Genomic DNA, 24,213 nt, shown 5'->3' on the forward strand with positions numbered 1-24,213 from the left:
TGTACAGTGGTCTCTTCTTCAATATTAAGGTGATTCTAAAAGGGAAAAACTCTTAGATTGTTAGAAAAATTTTTGATTTGTTATCCATCCATCCATTGTCCTCTGGTTATTCAATGTCAGGTCATGAGCTTAACTGCTCATCAAACTCCCTGATGATACTGTTGGGCTCATTCTCTTGCATGATGGAGGATGGTATTCTCACAAGGAGAGTGCCATGCTGACATGGTCCCTCAAAATTCTGGTACTGGAAGGAACTCCTGCTCATTTCAGTCACTTGTTGCAGGGATCTCATCCTTAATGTCAAGGTTTTTATGACCATAGGTGAAGGTTGGAACGTGGGATGGAATTAGATCTTTGTTTTGGGCTCAATTCTTTATTCAACGATCATTTAAACAAAAAAGATGTGATCAGGACCCATCAGCAGCCTGCAATTAACACAAACAGTATCTCTAACTTTGAACAATTTATTTTTCATGAGCTACAACTAGAAGATTCATTAAAATCTCACAATCTGCATGTGCTTACTGTCTTATAGATTTTTCTCAGCAGCTGTGTGTATACCTGAAAGATATTGAAGTGAAGAGAAAGACGTTTTTCAAATGATTTTGATGGATTGTGGGGTGGAACATTTCTAAAAGAAAGGACTCTTGCTGCAGTCCAAGCCTGTATGCTTTGAGACATTCCTTATCGATTGGAGCCTTTCAGACCTCTGGATGAAGGAAAACTGCTTCACATGTCCTCATCCACATTATCTGTTGTTGTGTTCTATCTTGTGAGACGTACTCAGCTTTCTGTAAGAGGTGCAGAGGCTCCTTTATTACACTCTGAAGGATCAGACATCTTTTAAATTGAATTAGCATGGTCTGATCTGCACAGCTATCTTCAATTTACCCTCCCTTTCCTTTTCCATTATCTCTGAATGTGTGTGAGATCATTTATCATGATTGTGTCATCATTGTGTAAATAAGATCTAAGGCTGTCTTTTATACACTTTCATCACTAAAAATCCAGGAGGCTGTTTCCTTGTTGATGTCTGTGAACCTGCGGTCTTCATTCTAAACAACATAACACTTCATCCTCCACATTTGTTAGTTTAGGAGAACAGTATGTTACATAAGAAGGGTGTAGAAGTTTCCAAAAGTGTAACAGTTTTGCAATGTTTTTTAAATACTTAATATTGTCATACGTACATTAATACTGAAATCTAATATGTAAATAGGTCAGCAATAGCTGATGTTTGGGTTGGAGAGCAACCACTCTGTGAATCCAGGCCAGCTCTACTGGGAATATGTGCTGTTTTTAATTATCAAGAACAAAAGCCATGCCGGAAGCCATCAATGTCACACAGACACTTCAATGTTTTCTATTAAATAAATTGAAAGTCTTTGATTAACCCTGTCAAAGTTATATGCATCTTTGATTGTCAGCTCTTCCTGTCTCCCACAGACATCATCTTATATAGCTGCTGTTAACTGGCCTGGTATTGATTCCTTGCCTCCTTCTGATGGAAATAGACCGCGTTTTCCCTGGGGTCCTTGTCATGTCATTGGATTCAGTGGTTGCGGATCTTCCAGCCACTCACAATGAGATTTTCAACAATAAGGCATTTCAGAGAAGGGATGAGTTACAATTCAATTTGATGAATGACGCAAAAAGAGTGAAGACAGCTTTTCAATGTAGATCAATACAGAACATATCAGCAGCTCAGCAGCTAGTCTCCTATTAATAGATGTGACCCGTAAAATATTACAGAATAAACTGACACACATACGTTCATGGCCATATCATCTTTTATATTTGGATGGTAATAAAGATTATTTCCTAAATCTAATGATATGTTTTTCCAAACCCCATAGTAAAAAAAAATTAATGGAAGCTTTTGCTGTTTTAAATGTTAATTTGATGATATTTAAAAAAAATTATTTAGAAATAACAAAAAAGAAATGCATGTTAAATAGAATTAGGTAGCAACTAAAATACATGTTTAATGATTGGGTCATCTGGTGTCCAGCAAGGTTTAAATATTTAAATCTGGCCTCTAACAAGTTTGCAAGAACATCTATCATAGATTTGATCACATTGTGTAAGACAGCTATAAAGAGACAACGATATCTGGAGTCTCGCTTTTAATCAACAACACTTCCAAACAGAGAAATACGAACAGTATGATCTTATCTTCTCTTTATCTCACAACATTGCCGTTCCCCTAGCCTTCAAAATAAAAGCCTACATTATAGTATGACATAGTAAGGTCAGCTGCCAACACACAGTTTCCTGCTACAAAAGGCCCTCGCTTTTTATAGCAGGAAACTTTGAGATACTGAGTGATCAAAGTGTGATAAAAGTATGGTTAGCAGGCACCATCCACCCATTGTTCACACACTGCCCCAAACACATAACCAGAGGCAACTGTCATGAGGGCCACTGGAGCTGCTGGAGATGGGTGGGCAAAAAGTGCTGCATTAGCTGGGACCTTCTTGGAATCATCAGTCACTTGTGCCCTTTGGGAGTTCACTGAGTCTGCTGGTCACCTTTTTTGCCTCTAAGTGTGTCGTAAAGGGGTGCATATGTTAAGCTGCCAGAAACATGCATAATGCTCCTCTGTGTACCTGAGTCCACAAGAAAAAGTCATTCAGAAACCTTGTCCATGTTAAATGCTAGAATGCACCATCCCGTTTCTCTGTTGCTGAATGAACACAACACAATGCTGCACTTTTCCTTCGCTCCAAATCTGAAATGATAGCAGAAAAAGCTGTTATTTTTCTGCCACTCTGTCACCACAGCCTCCAAGTCCCCCTTGAGTGAAACCCAGTAAAAGTGCATACTGTCTGGAAGCCAATAAAACTCTGTGCCGCCTCCCCAGCCAGCACACCTTCTTTGTCCAGATCAGAGGGGTCAGTGCGGTGAGAACAGATGGAGGAAGCTGCTGCAGAAACAGATGTGTAAAAAGGAAAGAAACCTCACCCAAGCCAAGCAACACCACCATATTCTCCTTCAGCTCAGAGGGCTTACAGTTCCTGCAGACATCCAAAGACAACAGGCGATCACCTTACCCAGCAACTGAATCTTTTAAGATTCATCCCCTAACTACTCCAATATGACATGCAACAGTGAACTTTGGATTAGATAAAAACTACTTTAAAACTGGTTTACCCTGAAGAATCATGTGATTTGTGTCATGGCATGAGAAAACAAAACTCAGATTTGAAAGATGGATGCAATATCTTATCAGAGGTACAATAACCAAAAAAGCCCCTTTTAACTATGGAAAGAGAAAAGGACACCTGAATAGGATAGTACTGCCATTTCTTGTGTTTTAGTTAAGATGTCTACCAATCCTAGCTGACACTGCAAGTAGCTACCATTTGATGGTATGTAGGACATCAAATCTTTTTCACACTGAATGAGTTCTTCAATCAAATCTAAACTCTTATTCTTGAGCAAGCAGCCAAGAACAACAATTTCCTCTCAATTTTTTGTTTTACAACATAAAAAAAATCCCCAAAACTTTGAAGCTGTTGCTTGCAACTTTCCACGTTGCAATAACAGTCCATTAGCAATTATTTTATTTGTTCCAAAATGAAAACACTAAACTGATGGGATACTATCAGCCATCCAGCATACGTCCTGATGCTGACAATCTCCATTAATTTCCCATCATTAGTGGAGAATGATGGGAGAATATCTGAAGTGGCGAATTCTCTTTGTAATATCTAAAACATGTTTGTGTTTTTTCATCCAGGTGAAAAAGTGGAGAAGCAGCTTTGCCGGGATGCCATTCTTCCAATGCCTACCATCTGTGAGGTGCCTTGCTCCAAGGACTGCGCTCTAAGCCCTTGGACTCCCTGGTCATTTTGCTCCCACACCTGCTCTGGAAAAAACACAGAGGGGAAGCAGATCCGAGTGCGTTCCATACTTGCTCATAACGCAGGAGAAGGTGGGAATTCCTCAGACCTCCATAGCAGAATTAAGACAGGCCTCCAGCACTGTAAAACCCCATAAGTTACAGAAATGGTTTAGAAAAACCAATTGCACAATTGAAGTTTTGGAACACAAACTATTTTATTTTATTTAATCACATGATAAGAGTCTAAAGAACCCAACACAATTATGGAAAGGTAGCTCAAATGCGTAATATTCATTTTATTTAGTATGTTGCAACTTAAACCATTAATTACGTTGGACTAAAATGCTGAATTTATTCATATTTATTTAAACGTGTTACATGTTAATATCAAAATTAAGCTAAATTAACTGGAATGGATCATATTTAAACAACTTAGATCTCTTCTAGAGTTAGTCAGTAAAAAATGGGAAAACCGATTCCACAAAACTGAAACAGAAATCATGGCTACAAAAGCCATCGTCAAATATAAAAAAATTGGTCTTTTAAAGCTGACTCCTTAAACGTAGTTACATATTTGTACTTTTACTTAAATTGCTAAATACTTTTGAAACATTGTTTTAAGTATACATCAATACATTACAAAATGACACAAACCATATTCTTTTAGAAACAAATAGTTTAAATTGTCATGAATTATGAGCTATAGCTGTCATAAATAATAATAATTTTTTATTGATTATTAATTTACTTGTCCACAATACTCTGATAGATTGACATACACCTACTACAAATTCAAATATAGATGAACTGCAATGATGTCTGACATTGATCCATGCAAACAATAAGAGTGCAAAACTATTTGAATAAATTCCAAAAATCACCATACTTTACAGGATAGTTCAGATTCACAACATAGATTAGCCAAAAGAACACACAAGAAGTCTTTCCAACCTGAACCTCAAGCACAACATGAACTCCAGCAGGATCCTTCTCTCATCCACATCAGTTGCCAGATCAACTTTGCCTTCATATTACTCCATTTAATCCTGAAGTGCCACACAGAGTGCAAAATTATTGATCAATAATATCCACGTCAGAAAGGCTAGAATAAATACACTCCATCAGCTACTGTTTACATTTTTAGTTGTTTTAAAACTTTATTCATTATGACCTTTTTTTAAATTCATATGGGCAATTTATTGTAATCCCCAAGTATAACATACCTTGCATGTATTGAAAATGCCTGAAGAATATTCTCTACAGTAAATGCTGGTTGGTAATCCAGTAAAATTTGCAGTAGAGCTGGAGAATTAGCAGAAAACTCTGGATACTTTCTGTCTCATGACCAAAGGTGTGCATCATGTGCTGATGAATAAGAGTGTCTTAAAAGTGTCTTACACTTTAACTACACCCAAAAATGCTACAGTTGGATAGCAAAGGTTTCAAAAACATTTGAGGTTTCAAACAACATTACATAACAATTCATTTTCAATTTAGATTATGACTAAACATTAATTTGAATGCTGCCAGAATTATAACTCAGCCTTTAAACTGTCCAAAATAAAAATACTCAAAATAAATGACAGGCAAATGTGTAATTAAGAGTAAATGAGTTAGAACATCAAATTGTTAGTTTTTGGATCTACTAAACTCAAGTTATAAAAGTTACTGTTAAAATTCAGCAGTAGTGAGTACAAACAAGAAACATCCTGCAGTAAGAACAGTGAACAGTGAACACACAAGGAAACTTAAAGCGGTGTAATGGGATCACCGGAACATAACCTGATAACATCACAAAGACTGACACCAAAATAACAATAATAATCAGTATCTGCTTATACAGTTGATTGGTTTAAAACCACAGGCTGTTTCATAGTCCATAAAAAAGTCCAACTTTCCTTTGGCCTAATAATGCATCAAAATCAAAACAGCCCATAAATAATCAAAACAATCATTAATTGTATTCTTTTTTTTATTTGTTTATTCTAATTTTTGGAATGGTGAACATCTTTTAGATTTCTTTAGGCATTTGGTTAGATCGTATGGAGAGCTGATAGTCAACTTTATGCACATAACTGTATAAATAAACAAAACAATGCATAAATTATTTCTTGTATTTCATTATACAGTGACTGCTAAAGTTGTGGCATGGGTTTCTGTGATGCAGGGTAAGAATTTTCTTTTCCTAGAACTTAACTTATGGCTGTAGAAAAAAGAGATGGTGTGCTTTGGATATACACAGATTTCGTTTCTTTTGTTCAAGGTCCTTCACTACTGTCGCTGGTCCATCCAGTATTTGGTATATTTATATTTGATGTTTTTAGGCACCAGATGTGATTTTTGTTGATGTTTTAGCTATTGAGTATTTTTATGCCACAATAGATTCCCTTTTCTGGTAGAAATATGATCCTTTCAGTCCTTATTACTCACTTCAAATCCAGAACTAGCAGGTGAAAGCAGCTGATCACCAATGAAACCTCCACATCTACTAATTCTCTGGGTTTCTGGGCTCAGTGATATAACGTCTCTAAAGCAACACTGAGTGTCAACTATTTCTCATTCCAAAGCTCCGTAGAATGGTAGTAAACGGGATAATGGAAGAGCATTGTTGTGGTAATGTGCTGAAGGTAGCAGGTCAGAAAGGGAAGGAGCTTCTTAAAGAAACAAAGGTCAACTTCAAGGCTTCAAATTTCTAAGTCATGTATGATATATACAGAATTTTTATGACAATTGAAAGTAACATACGTAGTTACTTGATTGTGTCATAATGATTTTAATGTCAAAAGAGCACAAGCAGGGAAAATGCTGAGAGAGCAAATTGAAAGAGAGCAAACAGAGAGACGGAGAGAAGGAGATTTATTACCTCAGAGAGAACTGAACTAGATTCAAAGAAACTGCAAACCAAGGCGAAAATGACTAACACTCATCTAAAAAAAAGAATCAAAATAAACTGAACAGAGCTCAAAAAATAATTACAGAAACCAATTTAACACAAAGAATGAAATTAATTTTAAAAATGAATGAACCATTTTACACTTTTGATATTCAAAGTGAGCAAAGTCTGAACCGTCATCTTATTTCAGTTTCAAATCATTTGAAATGTGACAGAATTTTGCACAGGAGGAGGTTTGAAGAAGAAACATTTAATGTAAACTGTGGACTAAACATCCAGAATGAATTTCTTTCATAATAAGCAGTCATTCAAATCTGCAGCGTCAACATAGCCATTGTCTATAAAATTAACACTTAAAAAAAAAACAAAGATACTTATGTTGAAATATGCTGTAAGAATTTTAGAACAAACTTTCAAAACAATGTCTTAGGTTATGACCGTTATGTGGCCTCAAAGACAATTTTCTTTCTCTGCCTGTGAAATCCAACAAACTTAAGATGACAAATGAATTGATATTAATAAAAGCAGACCAAGATCACGGTAGAGGTGCATGCTAAATGCATATGTATCTGTAGTTCTTTACACTTATTTCTGCTCAATGTCAAATTAGAGTTAAAACAATACAAGTAAGCTTCAAACTCTCCTTCAGTTTTATCTTCTTCATCCTTTCATATTCAGATGTATACATGCTGCCAAAAAGAATGAAGCCAGGTATTTTTGTACGTAGTTCTACCAAATCTAAGATTGCTCTTTGTTGTTGTTGTATTTCAGGAGGACTCCAGTGTCCCAATGTCAGTGCACTGCAAGAGACGAGGAACTGCAATGAGCATCCATGCACTGTGTATCATTGGCAAACAGGTTCCTGGGGGCAATGCATCGAGGACTCTTCAGGTCCGAACACTAACACGTCTTTGGGGAGAACGCGCGGCGATGACATCTCATGCTCAGTGGGAATGCAAACCCGGAAAGTCATTTGTGTCCGGGTCAATGTGGGCCAAGTTCCTCCTAAAAAGTAAGATTTCTCATCATTCATAAGAAATACGGCAGGTGACAAAATAAGTCTGCGATGGACTGGTGACCTGTTCAAGGTGACCAGCGTCTTGACCTTTGACCGCTGGAGATAGACATCAGCACCCCTCATACCTCAGAGATAAGTGTATAAGATAATGGATGGATGGACAAAATAAGTAGCTTTCAGTAAAAAGAAACATGTTTGCTCTGTTAGAGATTTATTTTTTGTCAAACTTAAATGCTTCAGATCATCAAACACACTTTAATATCAGACAAAGATAACCTGAGTCTGTGCAAAAGTAATTTTCAAATGTTGATTATAGTTAAAAGAATGACAAAAAAGGGAAAATACATCTAAAGCTTTTTAGATGCAAGTTTTATGTTTTATTTTATTTCAAAGCTTGCATCTAAAATGATGCAAGCTTTGAAAGCTTTGAAACTTGCATCTTTCAGAGTCTCCGTCCAGACACTGTAAGGCCGTGCCTGCTTCCCTGCAAAAGAGACTACTATTTCCATAGCAGACAAAACTCAAAAAGTCAACTGTTTCAAGCATAGCAAGATTTTTCATCGTTTTCCAAGGGTGTGAATTCATTGAGATTGTGGCTAACTGGTGTTAGTTGAAAGTTCTAATGTCTGGTTTGATTTATGTTCAGCTTTTGTTTGCACATAAAACAAATATATTCATAAATACATGTTTTTATAATGTGAGGACTTATTTTATTTAAATGAAAGAACAGCTTTGGTTTGCTGCCATATTTTGCATATTTCTCATTTTGCTGTGTAGTCTAAAGGTTAGTGTGTTTGGTAGCTGTTTGCTGATAGACAGATGAGCTGCTGAGCTTTTCGCCAACTGTTTTAAGCATCTGCTTCTCTTTCCCTTCCTGGAGGCAACTGCTGGGAACATGAATTATCTGTTTATTTATTCAACACAACAGTAACATTATTCTGGCAGGCGAGCCACATTATTCAGGCGAGCCCTCCCAGCCCCCATGCTGTGTATGGAAACTCATCTGGCTTTTTATGCCTGTGCTGACTCCTACATCGAACAGGACACACTGCTTACTGAGTTTGCTGCCTTGGGACACACTTACACATTAATAGAAAGATGAAGAGCTGCTTTTACTGAGAGCCCTAACTGCTGCCCACATGAGGGGCACTGCTACCTGCAAACATCAGACAGCAGAACATATTTATGCATGTGACAGTGGTTTTATCAATGTTTTCTATTTGGCTTGCAGAATATTAGTTTAAAAAAAAAAAATTTATACTTATTGTGACGCTTGACATAATTCAGTAAATCTTGGGTTCGTCCAATTTTTACAGGCTCTTGGTGTATCTGAACTAGTCACAGCAATTCTACTCTTCCAGGTGTCCAGAGAGTCTCCGTCCAGACACTGTAAGGCCGTGCCTGCTTCCCTGCAAAAGAGACTGTACTGTCACCCCATACAGCGACTGGAGCCTCTGCCCCCCGGCATGTCAAACAGGTAACTAAAGCGCACATTAAAGTTCTTTACAAGATGCAGCATTAGCCACATTGAGGCGTGTCATGACAAGGAGTTTGATCAGGTGTAATGAAGCATACTCTAATAAACAGCTGCTGCAACTTGTGCTGTAGCTGATGTAAATTATTATTTACAATTAGGCATTTGTAAATAATGCCTATTTGTAAATTATTACAAATAGGCATAATAACAAAACAAACACTTGTCCCTTTATCAACACATTATTTTAATATAATGTTCCTCCTTGTACTGAACCTTGTCTTTTGTCTAAATCTTAACATGTGTTTCACAGTAGCATAATTCTACACATTCCTCACTCCCCATGCACTTAACCCACAATCAGTTTATAAGAGCTGTGCTGCCCTTTAATCCATCAGGCTTCTATAAATAGTTCTGCATCATGAATGCCCAGACCTCTGTTGGTTTATTAACTGTGATGTTAAGAAAGGCCTTCATTTCCTATAACATGGCAAAAGGTAGGTGGCACCTTGTAGTTACTGAATCAACCATGGACATCTTTATCTGTAGGCAAAACAATGCAGTCAGTCCAAAAGTGTCTGCAGAACTGTGGAATCATGGTGTCCCAGGGCAGGTATGATGGTTAAATAACCAAACATGAGAATTGTGTCTGAACTTCTCAGTCAGTTAAAAGTGCATCACAGTTCAGTTCCATTACAAAATGAACTGCATATTTTTTTATATCTTGATTCACACTGTAAATTCATTTCCACTGTGAAATCAAGTTATTTATATAAAAAGCAAATATGAAGTCAGAGAAGCTATTGAAGAATGTAGACAGAAGACAATCTGCTGTACTTATGTTTATGCAATTTTTATGCTAATGGTACACTTTTGCATTTTTCACCCTTATTAAAGACTTAAGCTAAAATGCTACAAAGTATGTTGTTTACATAAAGTGTTCTTCTGTGGTTCTCTTCAGGTGAAAAGACTAAGAGTAAGCAGTACAGGAAACGGATGATCATTCAGTTACCAGCTAATGGAGGACAGGACTGTCCTGAGATTCTGAGTCAGGAAAGAGAGTGTGAAGCACCATCTGTCTGTCATGGCTACAGGTATATTCTCCAACTTATCAACATTACTTATGTCACGTTTGTGATTATCTAGTGGTCTCCAACTTAGCCTTTGAGATATACTGCAACCCTGCAACACCTGAGTCAAATGAATGTCTTGTTTCTAGGCCTTAGAGATGGTTTGCTGAAACTGTAACTCAATCATTTGATTCAGGTGTGTTGGAGTAGCTTTGGATCCAAAACCTGCAGGACTCGAGATCTCAAGGACTACAATTGAAAACACCTTTTTATACTGAGAAATGATTTACCTACCTACTTAATCATCTACCTTAGTTTTGTGGTGGTGCCCAGATTAACTCACTCAACAGTAGATATTATCTTCCAATCAGAGTTTTTGCAGAACAACTTTACTCTGCTATACCCCCAAAGGGGTTAACTCTATAATACAATACTGTTTGTTTTTCACTGTAAATGTCATTTTAAAATGTAGAAAACATTTTTGATTGTTTAAATCATATCATAGTAAATCTAAAGACAAAGAAGACACTTGATTTTCACATTGCTGGGAGCCAACAAGACAAAGCTACAGTCACATGAAAATCTCTTTCTATTTATTCTCTCACCACAGATTTTTAGTTAAATTGTTACCAATTTTAGTCATATACCTTACATACAAGTATTAAATGAAATGCTTGACATTATGGTGAAGTGAGCTCAGACAGTGCAATTTAAATCAGAACCAAAAAGAGTGGCTCTACAGGTTCAGTGTTCCAGTCCAACTTCACCCAAATCTTAAGTATTAAATATTATAGAATCATTAAAGGGTAACCCTGCCAGGACTTTTTTTGTTTGTTTGTTTGTTTTTTGCATTTGCTAATCTGTGCTAGAAGTTTGTTTGTTATTTTATTTTAGCTTGCTCAGCTTGTGTCAACTTTGTCTAGTTTACATTGCTAAAGAAGGAATCAGTACGCTGATTTTTGATGCCAAGTTAAATAATAATACACGTATCTCTTCTTCTACTATTATCTCTTTTCTACTAATGGCCTTTGGCAGATGGAAAACCCACAAGTGGCGTAGATGTCAGCTCGTTCCATGGTCTGTCCGACAGGACACTCCAGGAGCTCAGGAGACCTGCGGTCCAGGCATTCAGTTTCGAGGTAAGTGCGGCCACACACACACACGCACACACACAAAACACTCTAAGACTCAAATCAGCGAAAACCAGGACCAGAGAGTCCAACACAGCTCTATAGTTTCAGTAATATGTCCTGGTCAACAGTGTTGAATGCTACAGCACTGCGGTTCTTCCACAGTGCAGATTTGGTTGTCATTGAACATTTTGACTAGAGCAATATCAGCACTGTGGTAACCATGGAAACCAGACTGAAAGATATCAAATCGGTTGGTTTTCGCTAGAAATATATTCAACTGTTGTAATGTTGCTGATAAAAGGAGGGTTGGGGACTGACCTGTAATCCTGCAGCTGCAACTTGTCCATATTATTCTTTTTCTGCAGTGGTTTGATAACGGCTGCTTTCTAACGCCTGTGGAGAAATACCTGACGAGAGGAATGAGTTTATTGTTTGAATCAGGCACAATGACAGGCTGTGCGTGATTTTTTCACTGACATTTAATTTGAGTTGGAAATGAGACATATGATGCACAAATGATAGACAAAAAATGAGCTAACACACACCATTAGTGAATTAATGTCTAAGACTTCTACTAATGTTTCATGGAGACATTGACCATTAAACAGTGTCAATGATGAGCATCCTGCTCCTCCATCTGCAGAAGCTCTTATCTGTGTGCACCATTACTTGTAACAATATACTTTGATCCAGAATAGTTTCAGTAAAAGCTCTTTGCTTTTCATCCACACTCACTGTAACATACTGTGGGCAAAAATGTTATACCTAAAGGAAAAGTTGTTCTACAGACATTTGGCTCCTCACTTATAAAATAATCAAAAATTGTCTTGAGCTTTAGTAGGAGTCAGGTTTGGCAGGGAATAATTATAATATTTGCTAAAGGCAATTATCAATAAAACTAGTCGTTTAGATCAAAAGTACCAAGTCCAGACATTATTGTTACCATGGAAAAAATAGTCAAAGAATTCAGTCTCCTGCCTGATAAGGCCGAGGTTTTAAAATATCAGATGATGGTATAGATCCGGTGTTATCTGAAACCAAAGCTTCAATGAACACAGTCAACATTTCTCAAAGATACAAAAGTTTGTTAACAAAACAAATTCAACTTTACAGTTAAAACGTTTTATTCAACCAACTCAGGTACTAACACACAACTAAACCTAAGGGGGGAAATAATAATTAATAATTAAACTTTTGATTTAGTGTTTAATCAATCTTAACAATGAACCATATTAGGCTTAATTGTGATTTTATACACATTTCATTTATTACAAAAACAAACTTAACAGTCAGATATTTAAATTCTTAACTTCTTTAAATACTTATGTCAGTTCCAAGATATTTGGATGAGATCAGAATAAAAACTGATTTCACGTTTTATTAGTTTAAGTTAAATAGATTATTTACATGGTTCATATTTATCTTACAAATATACTGAAGCATGAAAATGTAAAATGTTTGATAATACTAAAATGGTTTTACGGTGCTGATGACCACTAGCACTGGATCTATCTTTGCTTTCTACCTTTCACTACATTCATGTTTATTTTAGTAAAATACACAAATTACTGATAAAAATAATCCATTCAATCTCCATATTTTGTTCCCACAGCCGTTTCTTGCCGAAAGCTGGACGGTGGGCAGGCAGACGTTGAGGTTTGTCTCAAGCTTGCCAGCCCCATGCCTGCTCTCACTCAGCTGTGCCATCTTCCATGTCAAGATGACTGTCAGCTCAGTAGCTGGTCCAAGTTTTCTACCTGCACAGCTGACTGTGTGGGCGTCAGAACCCGCAAGAGGATACTAGTAGGTCAGTACCAGACACTTGTGTCATACAGCTGAAACCTAAAAGTTATACATTTTAAATGTGACTTATAATCTTTTTTTGTTAATGTCTGACAATTAATGAGATGTTTTCTGATCTAGGTCAGTTGGGATTATCAAAGTAATTTTTAATTGCTAAAAACCAGATTAATTAGAGATACAGAGACAGATGCTTCTAAAATATTTCTTCCAATTGAAATGTTTGTACATTAGGAAGACCATGCATTTTAAAAGTTTGAGAAAACCTAAATGGTGATGACATGGATGGGACTGAAACACTGACAGAAAGAACTGGACTGAGCTGTGCCAACAGCAGGCTCTGGATGTTGATGGCAGTTGATTTAATTTAGCATAGCTTTGTCATCTTGACACATTTCTTATTCCAGTCTTGACTATGATCATTAAAATTCTACCTACTGATTACTGAAGGTGTAGAGACTATGTTGGGGTGTGTGTGTGTGTGTGTGGGTGTGTTTGCGTGTCTTATTTTGATGTGCATCAACCAATCAGAGTCAAAACTACACCTATTGATTTATTTCAGAAAGACTCAAGAAGTAAAATCTACCAGGCCATATTCTACTTTTAAGACAGTCATTTCTTTCATATGAAGTGTTTTTCTTTTTCCTTTTTCTTTTTTTTTTTTTACATTTGGTCCTCACTTCTTGTCAGTTGGTGATAGTAATGTTCCAACCACCATTAAACAAAAAGTAGTAGAAGAAGAACCAATCACAGTTTCTAGAAGAAAGCGTCTCTCCCAGCTATAGGGTCACCCTCACCTTCTCAACAGGATGGAAATGGGCAAAACCTGATTTGGTTTCACTGGTTCTGTCAGGAGAAATTGGCCAAAATTCAAACACACTGTTGTAAGAAGCAAAAATGTTTGACCCTATTATACAGTTTAAAGACAACTCACTCTGCAAAAACTATGGAAATATATGTATCATTATTTTCTGTTTATTAAAGATAAATGATTGTGGTTTTGACTTAAAACAGAAAAGATTTAGTCTGATTTAATATCAGATAGTGGGGGGAAAAAAAGTTTTTGAATATTTATTTATTTTTTGTCAAAGTAATCAAGACAACACAGCTTTTTTAAACCTACCCATTCCGATTTTTCTTATTATTTTCAGGAAAAAGCAAAAAGCGTGATCAGTGCAAAAACAACCAGATGTATCCTCTGAGTGAGACGCAGTACTGTCCATGTAATAAATACAACGCCCAGCCTGTGGGCAACTGGTCAGACTGTATTCTACCTGAGGGCAGTCGCATGGAGAGCCAGCCTGGTGTGAGGGTGCAGGGAGACATGAAGGAGTGTGGCCAAGGATACCGCTACCAAGCCATGGTGTGCTATGACCAGGACAACCGCATAGTGGAAACGTCTCGCTGCAACAGTCATGGTGGGTTTTTTATGGATAAACTTCTACAACAAAAACAAAGTATGCTTCAGATATTAAACAGAAAGCTCATTTGGTGTATATCAAATGATTTCTCTGTAGAATTATAATATGCTTTCTGCAGAGGACAGACGCTGCCTAACATCTTATGTGACTGATTGCAGGGTATATCGAGGAGGCTTGTATCATCCCCTGTCCATCTGACTGCAAATTAAGTGAATGGTCCAACTGGTCACGCTGTAGCAAGTCATGTGGCAGTGGGGTCAAAGTTCGCTCTAAGTGGCTCAGAGAAAAGCCATACAATGGTGGAAGACCTTGTCCCAAACTGGACCATGTGAACCAGGTGAACTGTGGGGTTTTATTGATACTTGATTTATTTGTAAAGGAACAGTTCATAAGGAGATTTTAGCCAGTAAACAACAGTGAAATATGTAATTAAAAAATGTAAAAGCACAATTACTTTTGAGCTATAAAATAGTCGATCAAATGACAGGAAAAAGTAACAAACACAAAATCATACAATATCCACAAATGAAATCAGTGCATATTGTCATATTTCATTAAAATGTCAAATTTAGTTACTTTAGAACAATGATCTCATTTACACTTTTTGTCTTTATTCCTGTGCCAAATGGATTTCATCTCAAGGCTCAAGTGAGTACATTTGAAACTTTTTGATTTGTTTTGACTTTTTGGAAAGAAATTGTCATTATTTCTGAAAAGTTAATTTTACATTTAGCTGATTCCAAATGGATGACATGATCATTTTTGCAGTATATCTTGGTTCACTTGATTCTACTCAGAATTTGTTAAAGTTTCAGCCTGGTAACTGTGGTGTGTGGGTGTGTGTGCGTGTGTGGGTGGGGGTGTGTGTGTCAGGTGTATGAGGTGGTGCCCTGCGTCAGTGACTGTGGACAGTATGTCTGGGTGACAGAACCTTGGAGTGTATGGAAGGTCAGCAGTGTGGACCTGAAGAGTAACTGTGGTGAAGGTGTGCAGACCCGAAAGATCAGGTGAGATATGATCCAAGTTGTGTCACACACAGAAGATATTGTTTTTAAGAATGTGTTTTTGCTTTATCAGATTGCCTGCGATGATATATTTAGCATTAATGTGTTTGCGGAGTAAAATCATTACAATTACTTTTGACAGTCATGCAGATTTATTGAAGAAAACAGTAAGCCCTGCCTCTGATGCTTAGATTTTGTAGAAACTCATTGCTTGTCATTTTGATCTTCCTGTGAACAGGTGTATGCTCAACACAATAGATGGCCCATCAGAGCAGGTGGAGGACTACCTCTGTGACCCAGAAGAGATGCCTCTGGGAGCCCGGAACAGTCGCCTGCCCTGCCCTGAGGACTGTGTGCTGTCAGACTGGGGAGCCTGGAGCGCATGTCCTCTGGTAGGAATGGCTTTAGATTTACTCTCACAGCTCTCTCATTCTTTACGTTAAGCATGGCCAGTTAGAGAGAGTAATCATTGATCAAGCTCTCTTTTTTTTTTTTTACATTTTTGTAATTAGAGAGGTATGTTAGAGGGTGTCTGGAGGGTGGAGTCTCACTGGGAAGAAACAGTGATATATTTTAGTGCCAGTAACTTGTCTAAGTCTTAAACATTTTTTTAAAGAATTGTGTTATTTAAATGCTTCTTGCATAATGCTGTTACTGTTAGTAGTAAGGAGAGGCTGGAGTTATTTTGTGTAATTTCTCTGATTACAAACCAAAATATGCTTATTGCACAAAAGTTTATTTTGAGGTGATATTATCTTCAAGGAGACAGAATTATTGATTTATCCTCTCTATGTAAAGCATAGCACTTACGATCCATTTTTAAAACAGCAGACAGTGAGGAAGTCAGACTGTGCTGCTTCAACCTGCACATTTCTGTCAAACTGGATTCATGTTTGGTCAGCAAGTTGTTTGTGTTCCTGCTTACTACCAAGTGGCCACAAAAATTAAAATAACAACTGGGAATTCCTCGTTCAGTGGGGTTCAGTGAAGGGTTGCCTTCATGGCAGAAAATGGGAAGTTCTGTGCAGATGTGCATCATGTATTTCTCATCCAGGATTCTTTCCTCTGCCTGTAGCCCTGCAGTGAGAACAGTACACGGGTCAGGGTTGCTTTCCCACTCCGGAAGCCAGGAAAGGAGAAGAAATGTCCTCCGACTAAAGAAGCTGAACCGTGTAAACTCAACATCAACTGCTTTCACTACTCATACAACATCACAGGTGAGATGGATGAGCAGCCCGGTCAGCTCTGATCAGGATTACACTAATATTTTACTAATCCCATGTGTCCTCTCAGACTGGAGCACCTGTCAACTCAGTGACAGAGCTGTTTGTGGATATGGCCTCAAAACCCGCATGCTTGACTGTGTGCGAAGTGATGGAAAATCTGTAGACCTCAGTTTTTGTAAAGAGGTGAGACATGTGCTGCCAAACTTTGTCTTCAGACCATTTGTTTTTATCACTTTTAAGAGTTGATGAAACCCAATGATGTTTCATTGCAGCTGGGTCTAGAACGGAAGTGGCAGATGAATGCTTCGTGTGTGGTGGAATGTCCTGTCAACTGCCAGCTGTCTGAATGGTCACCATGGTCGGAGTGTACACACACCTGTGGCTTGGCAGGTATGTCTGTCTGAGCCTGACTTTGAAATGTGCATTTTAAAACCCAGCTGACCTTGTGGAAGTACTTTCTGTGTGATAGAACAGCTAAGAAACAAGGACTGTATTCTGGTCTACTATGGAGGAATTTTTCTGCCATGATCCAAGAGCACACGTTTTCAGTTTGAAAACAGGATTTTATGTCTTTTGGTCTCAAAACTTTTAATACTTTTGCTTACATTTTTATTTTGAAAGTAGGACTTCATATCTTTCTTCTCAAAACTTGTAATGTTTGTACTCAAAACTTCTCGCGCTCAGACGAAATCTCTGCTCAGACTCTGCTTTCTCATTCAGCTTGAATGTCAGAGTATTTTGGGACTTTTACTATACATATAAACCAATTTTTCAGGGTGGTTTGATTCTACATCTGACACATTTATTACATTTGGACAGTAAGACTCAGGTGTACAAGTTTAAATGCATTGTGAATTTTCTATAATCTAAACAGGTTTATATATTTTCATACATCCATAATAATATTTGCTTAAACATCTTTTAAAATGTTGCTTTGAAGCAACACTTTTGACCCATAAGTTTCTGCCATATCTCTGGCTTGATATCTATCCACTTTTTCATCTGAAATGGTGGAACTCAGTCAAATTGTTTGGTTTATTGGCAGAGACATAACTGTTGACCATAATATATGTATTTTAAATTGATATATAGACGAATATATAGAGCACAGCCCCTGTCACTGAGGTTGATTGGGAAAAAAAATGGTTCCTATTGGTTCTTGCAATTCTAAGGCCTCCCTAAGCCAACCTCTCAGACAGGATTGCACTGTGCCCTCCTTATTTCTGAGCAGATCAAGACTCGATACTTTTTCAGAGAACATGATCAAACACTTCCATCCATCCATTCATCCATTTTCTAACACCCTTGTCCCTAGTAGGGTTAGGAGGTGCTGGTGCCTATCTCCAGCGAACGTTTCGGGCGAGAGGCGGGGTCACCCTGGACAGTTCGCCAGTCTGTCGCAGATGATCAAACACTTGACCTTCCCTAATTAATTTCCCAAAAGAAAGTAATTATTGGATTAGAAAATTGTTCACCAAATTCTTGTTTTAAAATTCTTTACATCATTGTTAGATCATCACCCTGCCCAGGAAAAAATTGCTAAAAATGATAATGTGGTTAATGCCAATGATGATTGAATGGAAACTTCTGGTCAACATTTCTTTAAGGTGCACAGCTAGTTACTTTAATAAAAAAGTGTTGTAGAGTCTGTGTGGTTAGGTGTTGACAAAAAGCTGCCTTTCTGAAGACACATTACACTTTTTTGGTGGTTCTAATTCTCCACATAATATGATCCACTGCACACATCAGGTGCCTAATAGGCCAGAAAACACTCTGTGGCTAACCTCTCTTAAAATAAGTGTGGAAAGCAGAAATGCTTTATGATGTGAGAAATGATAGTGTTACCGGAGAGGGATAAAAATGTCCTTGAATGTAATTCCATCAGATCAGGTCATTGATTGGTGGTCCATTACAAGAATGAGCATGGGGGCTTAGAGAGCACTCTGCTTTGCAGGGTTCCTTGGCAGCACCAGCAGCTAGAAGCTGTACCAGGAAATAATAAACCAATAGAAGCTTTAATTGGCAACTGTAATCTATCCCAAGGCGAGAGTGTGCTTTTCTCTTGGACTGAGAGCCAGCATGCTGGAGAAAGCGAGTACTCCCCCACGTTCCTGCTGCTATTTATTTTTATCTCTATTCTGGCTGGGAGGATGTTCCTCCCTAGAGGAGCCGTGTCTGTAAAAGAGCCATGAGCAGTTAGATACTTGATTTATTTATAGTTAATGAACAGAAAGCAGCTTTATTGTGTCATCATGTATAAAAATATAAGAAAATAAATGTCTTCTTTTGGGTGAAATCGTTTCCGTGCATTGATAGCCTCAGCTAAAACTGGCACTGGCCAGTGTGTGTGTAGGCGTGCACACACCCATGCACACCCATCTGCCTAACACCAAGTAATCTGCAGCTGGAATAAGGATGGATGGATGGATGGATGGATGGATGGATGGATGGATGGATGGATGGATGGATGGATGGATCCCTCGCTATCTTTTTTTGATGTCACATGGAACCACATACACTTAAATTACAACTTTGTCTGTAGAATCTGCTACAACAGAAACAAGCATCCTAACTCTTCCCATTGTTTCTTAGATTTTTTTCAGAAAAGTGTCTTTACGATCATAAACAGACACAGATTCACTACTGTACTGATGTGTTTTCCTCTCTTTTAGGTACACTGTGGAGGACACGAAGTGTAATTCAGGCCCCTCAAGGTGATGGCAGGCCGTGCCCTTCCCAGATGAAACAATGGAAGCCTTGTCTAGTAAAGCCATGCTACAGCTGGCGATACAGCGCCTGGTCAGACTGCAAGTCAGATGTAAGGGACTCCTCATCTTTTTGTCTCTCTGCATCAAGTTAGATAAACATTGTTGCAGGTTGTACTTGAAACACCCAAATGTAGATGATTTTAACTCCAGGAGCTGGAACACAACAAGCTGAAAAAGGAGGTAATTCAAAAAGACAAGCAAAACTGTCCCAACCGTTAGCCATGCAGTTTATTCAGGCTGTATCATATCAAATATACACAAACTCTGAAGTATTTTATTTGGATTCTATGTAAAAGATCAACACAAATTATATTGCAGAATTATGAAGAGCAATGAACATAAAATGTGGTTTTGAACGTTTTTGTCAAGTTAAACATTGTCATTGTGGGGACGGTTAAACAAATATAAAGTCTTAATTTTTTGTAACATATTAAGTTTTGCATATAGGATAAAAAGTTCACCTTTGACCTCATGTGAGATCACTTAATTGTCATGTTTTAATGATTAATCATGAACATCAATTTGGCCTTACTTCCAGACACTTTTTGTGTTCGACGGTTCTGATCACCTATGTCTTCCTTTTCTCCTTTAGTTAGGACAAAAACCTTCCAATTTTCAAATGTGTTGAAGACTAGCAACTAATTGTCTAGATTAAATGAGCTGCTGAAGCTCCAGAATGTGAAGCTGTGGTAACTTTTTTAAGAGGTTCCTCTGTTGCGTGTTTGATCAGGCGGCGAGGTGTGGGGAAGGCATGCGCTTCAGGAACGTGTCCTGCTTTGTGTCCGATGGTTCCGGTCAGCAGGACAGCAGCGTGGTTGATGATGAGCTATGTGGAGATGTGGAACTTTCAGTGAATGGAGACAGACTAATTATTCTGCAGGAGCTTTGTACTGTCCCCTGCCCAGGTACACTAACCACACTGATAACAAGATGACTCTAACAACTGTGTGTGTCGACATTAAAGCAATACTTTGAAGTTCAACTCAATTTAAAAACAAGAACTTGAAGTATATATGTTATCTATAGTGTAAATAATAAAGAAACATTAATTCATGTTTTCCCATATCAAAACTTATCCAAAGGTATTTAGTACGCCTATAGTGTCATTTTGAGTGCTTAGAAAGACTGAAAAGGTGCTAAATAAGTTAATTCCCAAAAAATTTTAATGGAAGTCATTTGACTTTGATAATAAATATGCACAGTAGAAAATGAGAAACAAAACAGAAATATTGGTTTAGTAAAGAAAATGTAGCTCTTCCACACATATTCAAAGTACACACTTTTTCCAAAATCGTTTGATCTTTTCCAAAAGATAGAAAATACTTGGATAAATCTGAAGTGACCAACTCTACACTGAAAACTGATTCTTTAAGAAAGAGTTAGATTTTTCTGAAACCTTTTTATTCGTGATAAAAGCAAAAGCAATCAAATGCATTTCTGTTACCAGTATCGTCATGCATGAAAATAAGAAAACACTATAAAAAGGTGTTTAAACATAGACAACAATTTTCTAATTTGATCGCCAATCTCCAGTTTATAGAATGTAACATTATTCTATTTGTAAAAGCAAAATAGAGGCAATCTTTAATTTCTCAAAAATATTGTTCAAATCTTGTCTTGTAAACCCGGTGCTATCATATAAACAGCGGACACATTCATAACTTGAATGTGATATTGTTACCCTTTTATTCTGCACTGATGTGATGGAAGGAACATAATTCTGTAGGTATATAGTCATGATGCTCTTTTTCATGGCAGTTAAAAATCTGCAATTAAAAAACAGAGAATAAGAAACAGGAAACAGACAGTACCACTCTAAGGTTGGTCAATTTAAAAAACAAACATGAAGGTTTCCAACAATGCAACACATTTGATATTACGCAAATGAGTTTGACACTTGGTGAGCAGAATTAGAATCCAAGGTTAACTTACTAACTAGCTTTCTGTTCCTTGAAATGGTAACAAACACAGAGTAAGTAGCTGAAAATTTCTGCTGGAAACAGTTTAGCCATAATTAACAGCAACTGCACTTTATATGTTTGTCATTCATTTTAAGGACATAAACCACCATTTCTGTGTTCTATGTTGTATATTACAGTTTTACTGTTTTTTAACCTGGAAATGTAAACATTTTGTTTGTTTGTTTGCCTTGTTATAGGAGAATGCTACCTGACAGATTGGACTGTCTGGAGTCCATGTCAGTTAAGCTGTGTGAGTGGGGATGACCTTGGTTTTGGCTCTATCCAAGTTCGATCCAGAGCTGTAGTTGCTCAGGATCCTGAAAACCTGCTTGAGTGTCCTGAACAAGAACTGGAGGCACGGCCATGTGCAGGTCAGATTAACAGAGCTTTGGTTAAGGCATTCCTCAGACACAGAGCAGAAAGAAAAACTTGCTTTAAACAGTTGATGATGAAATGCTAGTGTGGCTTACATGCCTGATTTGTTACATACAAGTATTGACTTCAAATGAAATATGTTTCAGAAACTTGACATTTCCATTTAAATACTATTTTTATAATAGACTTTATGTAATACTGTAATTTTCTGAGGCATTTAGTTTTGGATTTTTTTTGTCTGTCAGCCATAATTATTACCATGACAAGAAATTAAGGTTTGACATTTTTCACTCTATGTATGATGAATCTATACTTGTTTCACTTTCTGAAATACGTGATAAAATGTAGTATTCACATATTTTGAGATGCACTACTGTGAGGACGGTTTTGATAGTGAAGTTCATATGTGTGAGAAGGCAGACAAGGAAATATTCAACATATGATAGAAGAAAATGCAGATGTAGCCATTCAACCAGACCATGTGTCATCAGGCGGACAGTGTTTTGAATACAAGTGGAGGACTGGAACATGGAGAGGTTCGTCCCGTCATGTCTGGTGCCAGCGCTCTGATGGGATGAATGTCACAGGTAATACTCTGTATGCTCTGGTCATTTCAGACTGCTGATTGGTCCCAAATAAACACTCAGTGATTATCCAATAAAGCTGTAATGGCCAGCTATCAGGTGAAGAAATAACAGTAGGAGGAAGCTGTAGTACCAGAGAAAACTCACACAGTAGGAGCACCTACTCACTGCTGAGTGCAGCACTCTCGTACCTATTCACTGAAGGGCACTTGAGCATTGTGATGGTTTTCAAGGTCGTCAAGCTTTATTGTGCATTTGTTGGTCTTTCAGATATATTTTTAAACCAAAGCACTGTCTTGACTGACAACTCAAAAAACTATTTTGAAACTTTCTACTTCGAAAAGGCAACAAAAACCTGTCATAATACAGACAAAACAACGTTTCTACATTTCTGGAACTTCCAGTGAAATTAACTAGAACTAGAACATTTTATATTATTCTTCATAAAAACCTTTCCAGAGCTTTCATCCATCAGCATACCAGAGGCAGTTTACATTCAAGGCTCCTTCTGCTGAAACTTAAATATTTAAACTTGATTGATTTAGAGTTCATTGATTTTTAGTCCAACAGTTTGCTGTTGAAATCAAGACTGAATCAACCTAAGCGTTCAATAACCCAATAGAGATTAAGTATGCTGTCTAAAATATTCATGCACTCAGATATGATAACAAAGGACAGGACTACCATGACGACAACCACAAGGGAACACCAAACTGTATGTCCACTGGGTGCCTGGAAAATGTCACAGAAAAACCATGTAGGAATCAGAGCTCCTAAAGTAAGACAAGCCACAGAAAAATCACATCAAACAGATTATTGACAGAACATCTAAAGCACCAACTGGACTGACTTCCATAAAGGCTATGATCATAACCACACATAAAGACCACTAATGAACCACAAAGCATGTCAGTTTGACCTCTTACATTCTGCTTTGCAGGTGGTTGTCTGGCAGCAGCCAAGCCAATGGCGGATCGATCTTGTGAACCTCCTTGTACTAAACCATGGTCTTTGTGCACAGAGGTGGGTGTTGGAAAGAGCAATGAATATTGTTTATATGTAATTGTCATAAACCAGTGAAGTGCAGAACCCAAATGCAGAGAGAAAACAGTAAGCAATATATATATATATATATATATACACAGTATATATGTGTAGCTGCCTTAAAATAAATTAAAAAGAAAAACAAAAGCCCAGTGATGAATCCAAAATGTTCCATCATGAGTGGGACTAATTGACTGGTTGCAACACAGGAGAATATGACTGAATTAGCTGACTGCAGTATATTTATGCAAGAAAGTTGATTGCTGAATACGGAGCAGTCGGTTGGTGAAAAGCAAAGACTGACAAATCATAAAATAAAGGAAAACACAAAACCAAAGTCCCAAAGATGATAGTTTGTTTATTGACTGAAAATAAGTATATATTTAATTTATTTACTCCAAATGCTGTCATCTCCAGAGTGTATTACATGCAAGGCACTTAAAAAATAAAACAGCTACAGTACTCTATAGAGAGAATTTGTCACGGACTGTTGGATCCTCCTGGCATCATGACTCCATTCTGTCTTAGAGAGTCAATAGTTGAGCCTGATTACTGACTTTATGCACACTGCTCTGTGATGCTTTAAACCCAGTTT

At 37.4% G+C, this 24,213-nt stretch overlaps 1 protein-coding gene across 1 annotated transcript in view; it reads left to right on the forward strand.

The window, feature by feature from the left end:
* thsd7aa (thrombospondin, type I, domain containing 7Aa) overlaps nucleotides 1–24,213 on the forward strand; it is a 97,091-nt gene that overhangs the window by 63,710 nt on the left and 9,168 nt on the right. Inside the window, exons 7-25 of the mRNA XM_032581556.1 lie at nucleotides 3,743–3,937; nucleotides 7,512–7,752; nucleotides 9,120–9,235; nucleotides 10,194–10,326; nucleotides 11,338–11,441; nucleotides 13,048–13,242; nucleotides 14,387–14,653; nucleotides 14,815–14,993; nucleotides 15,299–15,304; nucleotides 15,530–15,663; nucleotides 15,899–16,052; nucleotides 16,736–16,877; nucleotides 16,954–17,069; nucleotides 17,159–17,276; nucleotides 19,559–19,704; nucleotides 20,385–20,559; nucleotides 21,813–21,986; nucleotides 22,482–22,577; nucleotides 23,515–23,597. Coding sequence (XP_032437447.1) covers nucleotides 3,743–3,937; nucleotides 7,512–7,752; nucleotides 9,120–9,235; nucleotides 10,194–10,326; nucleotides 11,338–11,441; nucleotides 13,048–13,242; nucleotides 14,387–14,653; nucleotides 14,815–14,993; nucleotides 15,299–15,304; nucleotides 15,530–15,663; nucleotides 15,899–16,052; nucleotides 16,736–16,877; nucleotides 16,954–17,069; nucleotides 17,159–17,276; nucleotides 19,559–19,704; nucleotides 20,385–20,559; nucleotides 21,813–21,986; nucleotides 22,482–22,577; nucleotides 23,515–23,597 — 2,774 coding nt within the window. The remainder of the gene's footprint in view (nucleotides 1–3,742; nucleotides 3,938–7,511; nucleotides 7,753–9,119; nucleotides 9,236–10,193; nucleotides 10,327–11,337; nucleotides 11,442–13,047; nucleotides 13,243–14,386; nucleotides 14,654–14,814; nucleotides 14,994–15,298; nucleotides 15,305–15,529; nucleotides 15,664–15,898; nucleotides 16,053–16,735; nucleotides 16,878–16,953; nucleotides 17,070–17,158; nucleotides 17,277–19,558; nucleotides 19,705–20,384; nucleotides 20,560–21,812; nucleotides 21,987–22,481; nucleotides 22,578–23,514; nucleotides 23,598–24,213) is intronic.

The sequence above is a fragment of the Xiphophorus hellerii genome, chromosome 13 (assembly GCF_003331165.1).
Source record: "Xiphophorus hellerii strain 12219 chromosome 13, Xiphophorus_hellerii-4.1, whole genome shotgun sequence".
NCBI classification, from domain to species: domain Eukaryota; kingdom Metazoa; phylum Chordata; class Actinopteri; order Cyprinodontiformes; family Poeciliidae; genus Xiphophorus; species Xiphophorus hellerii.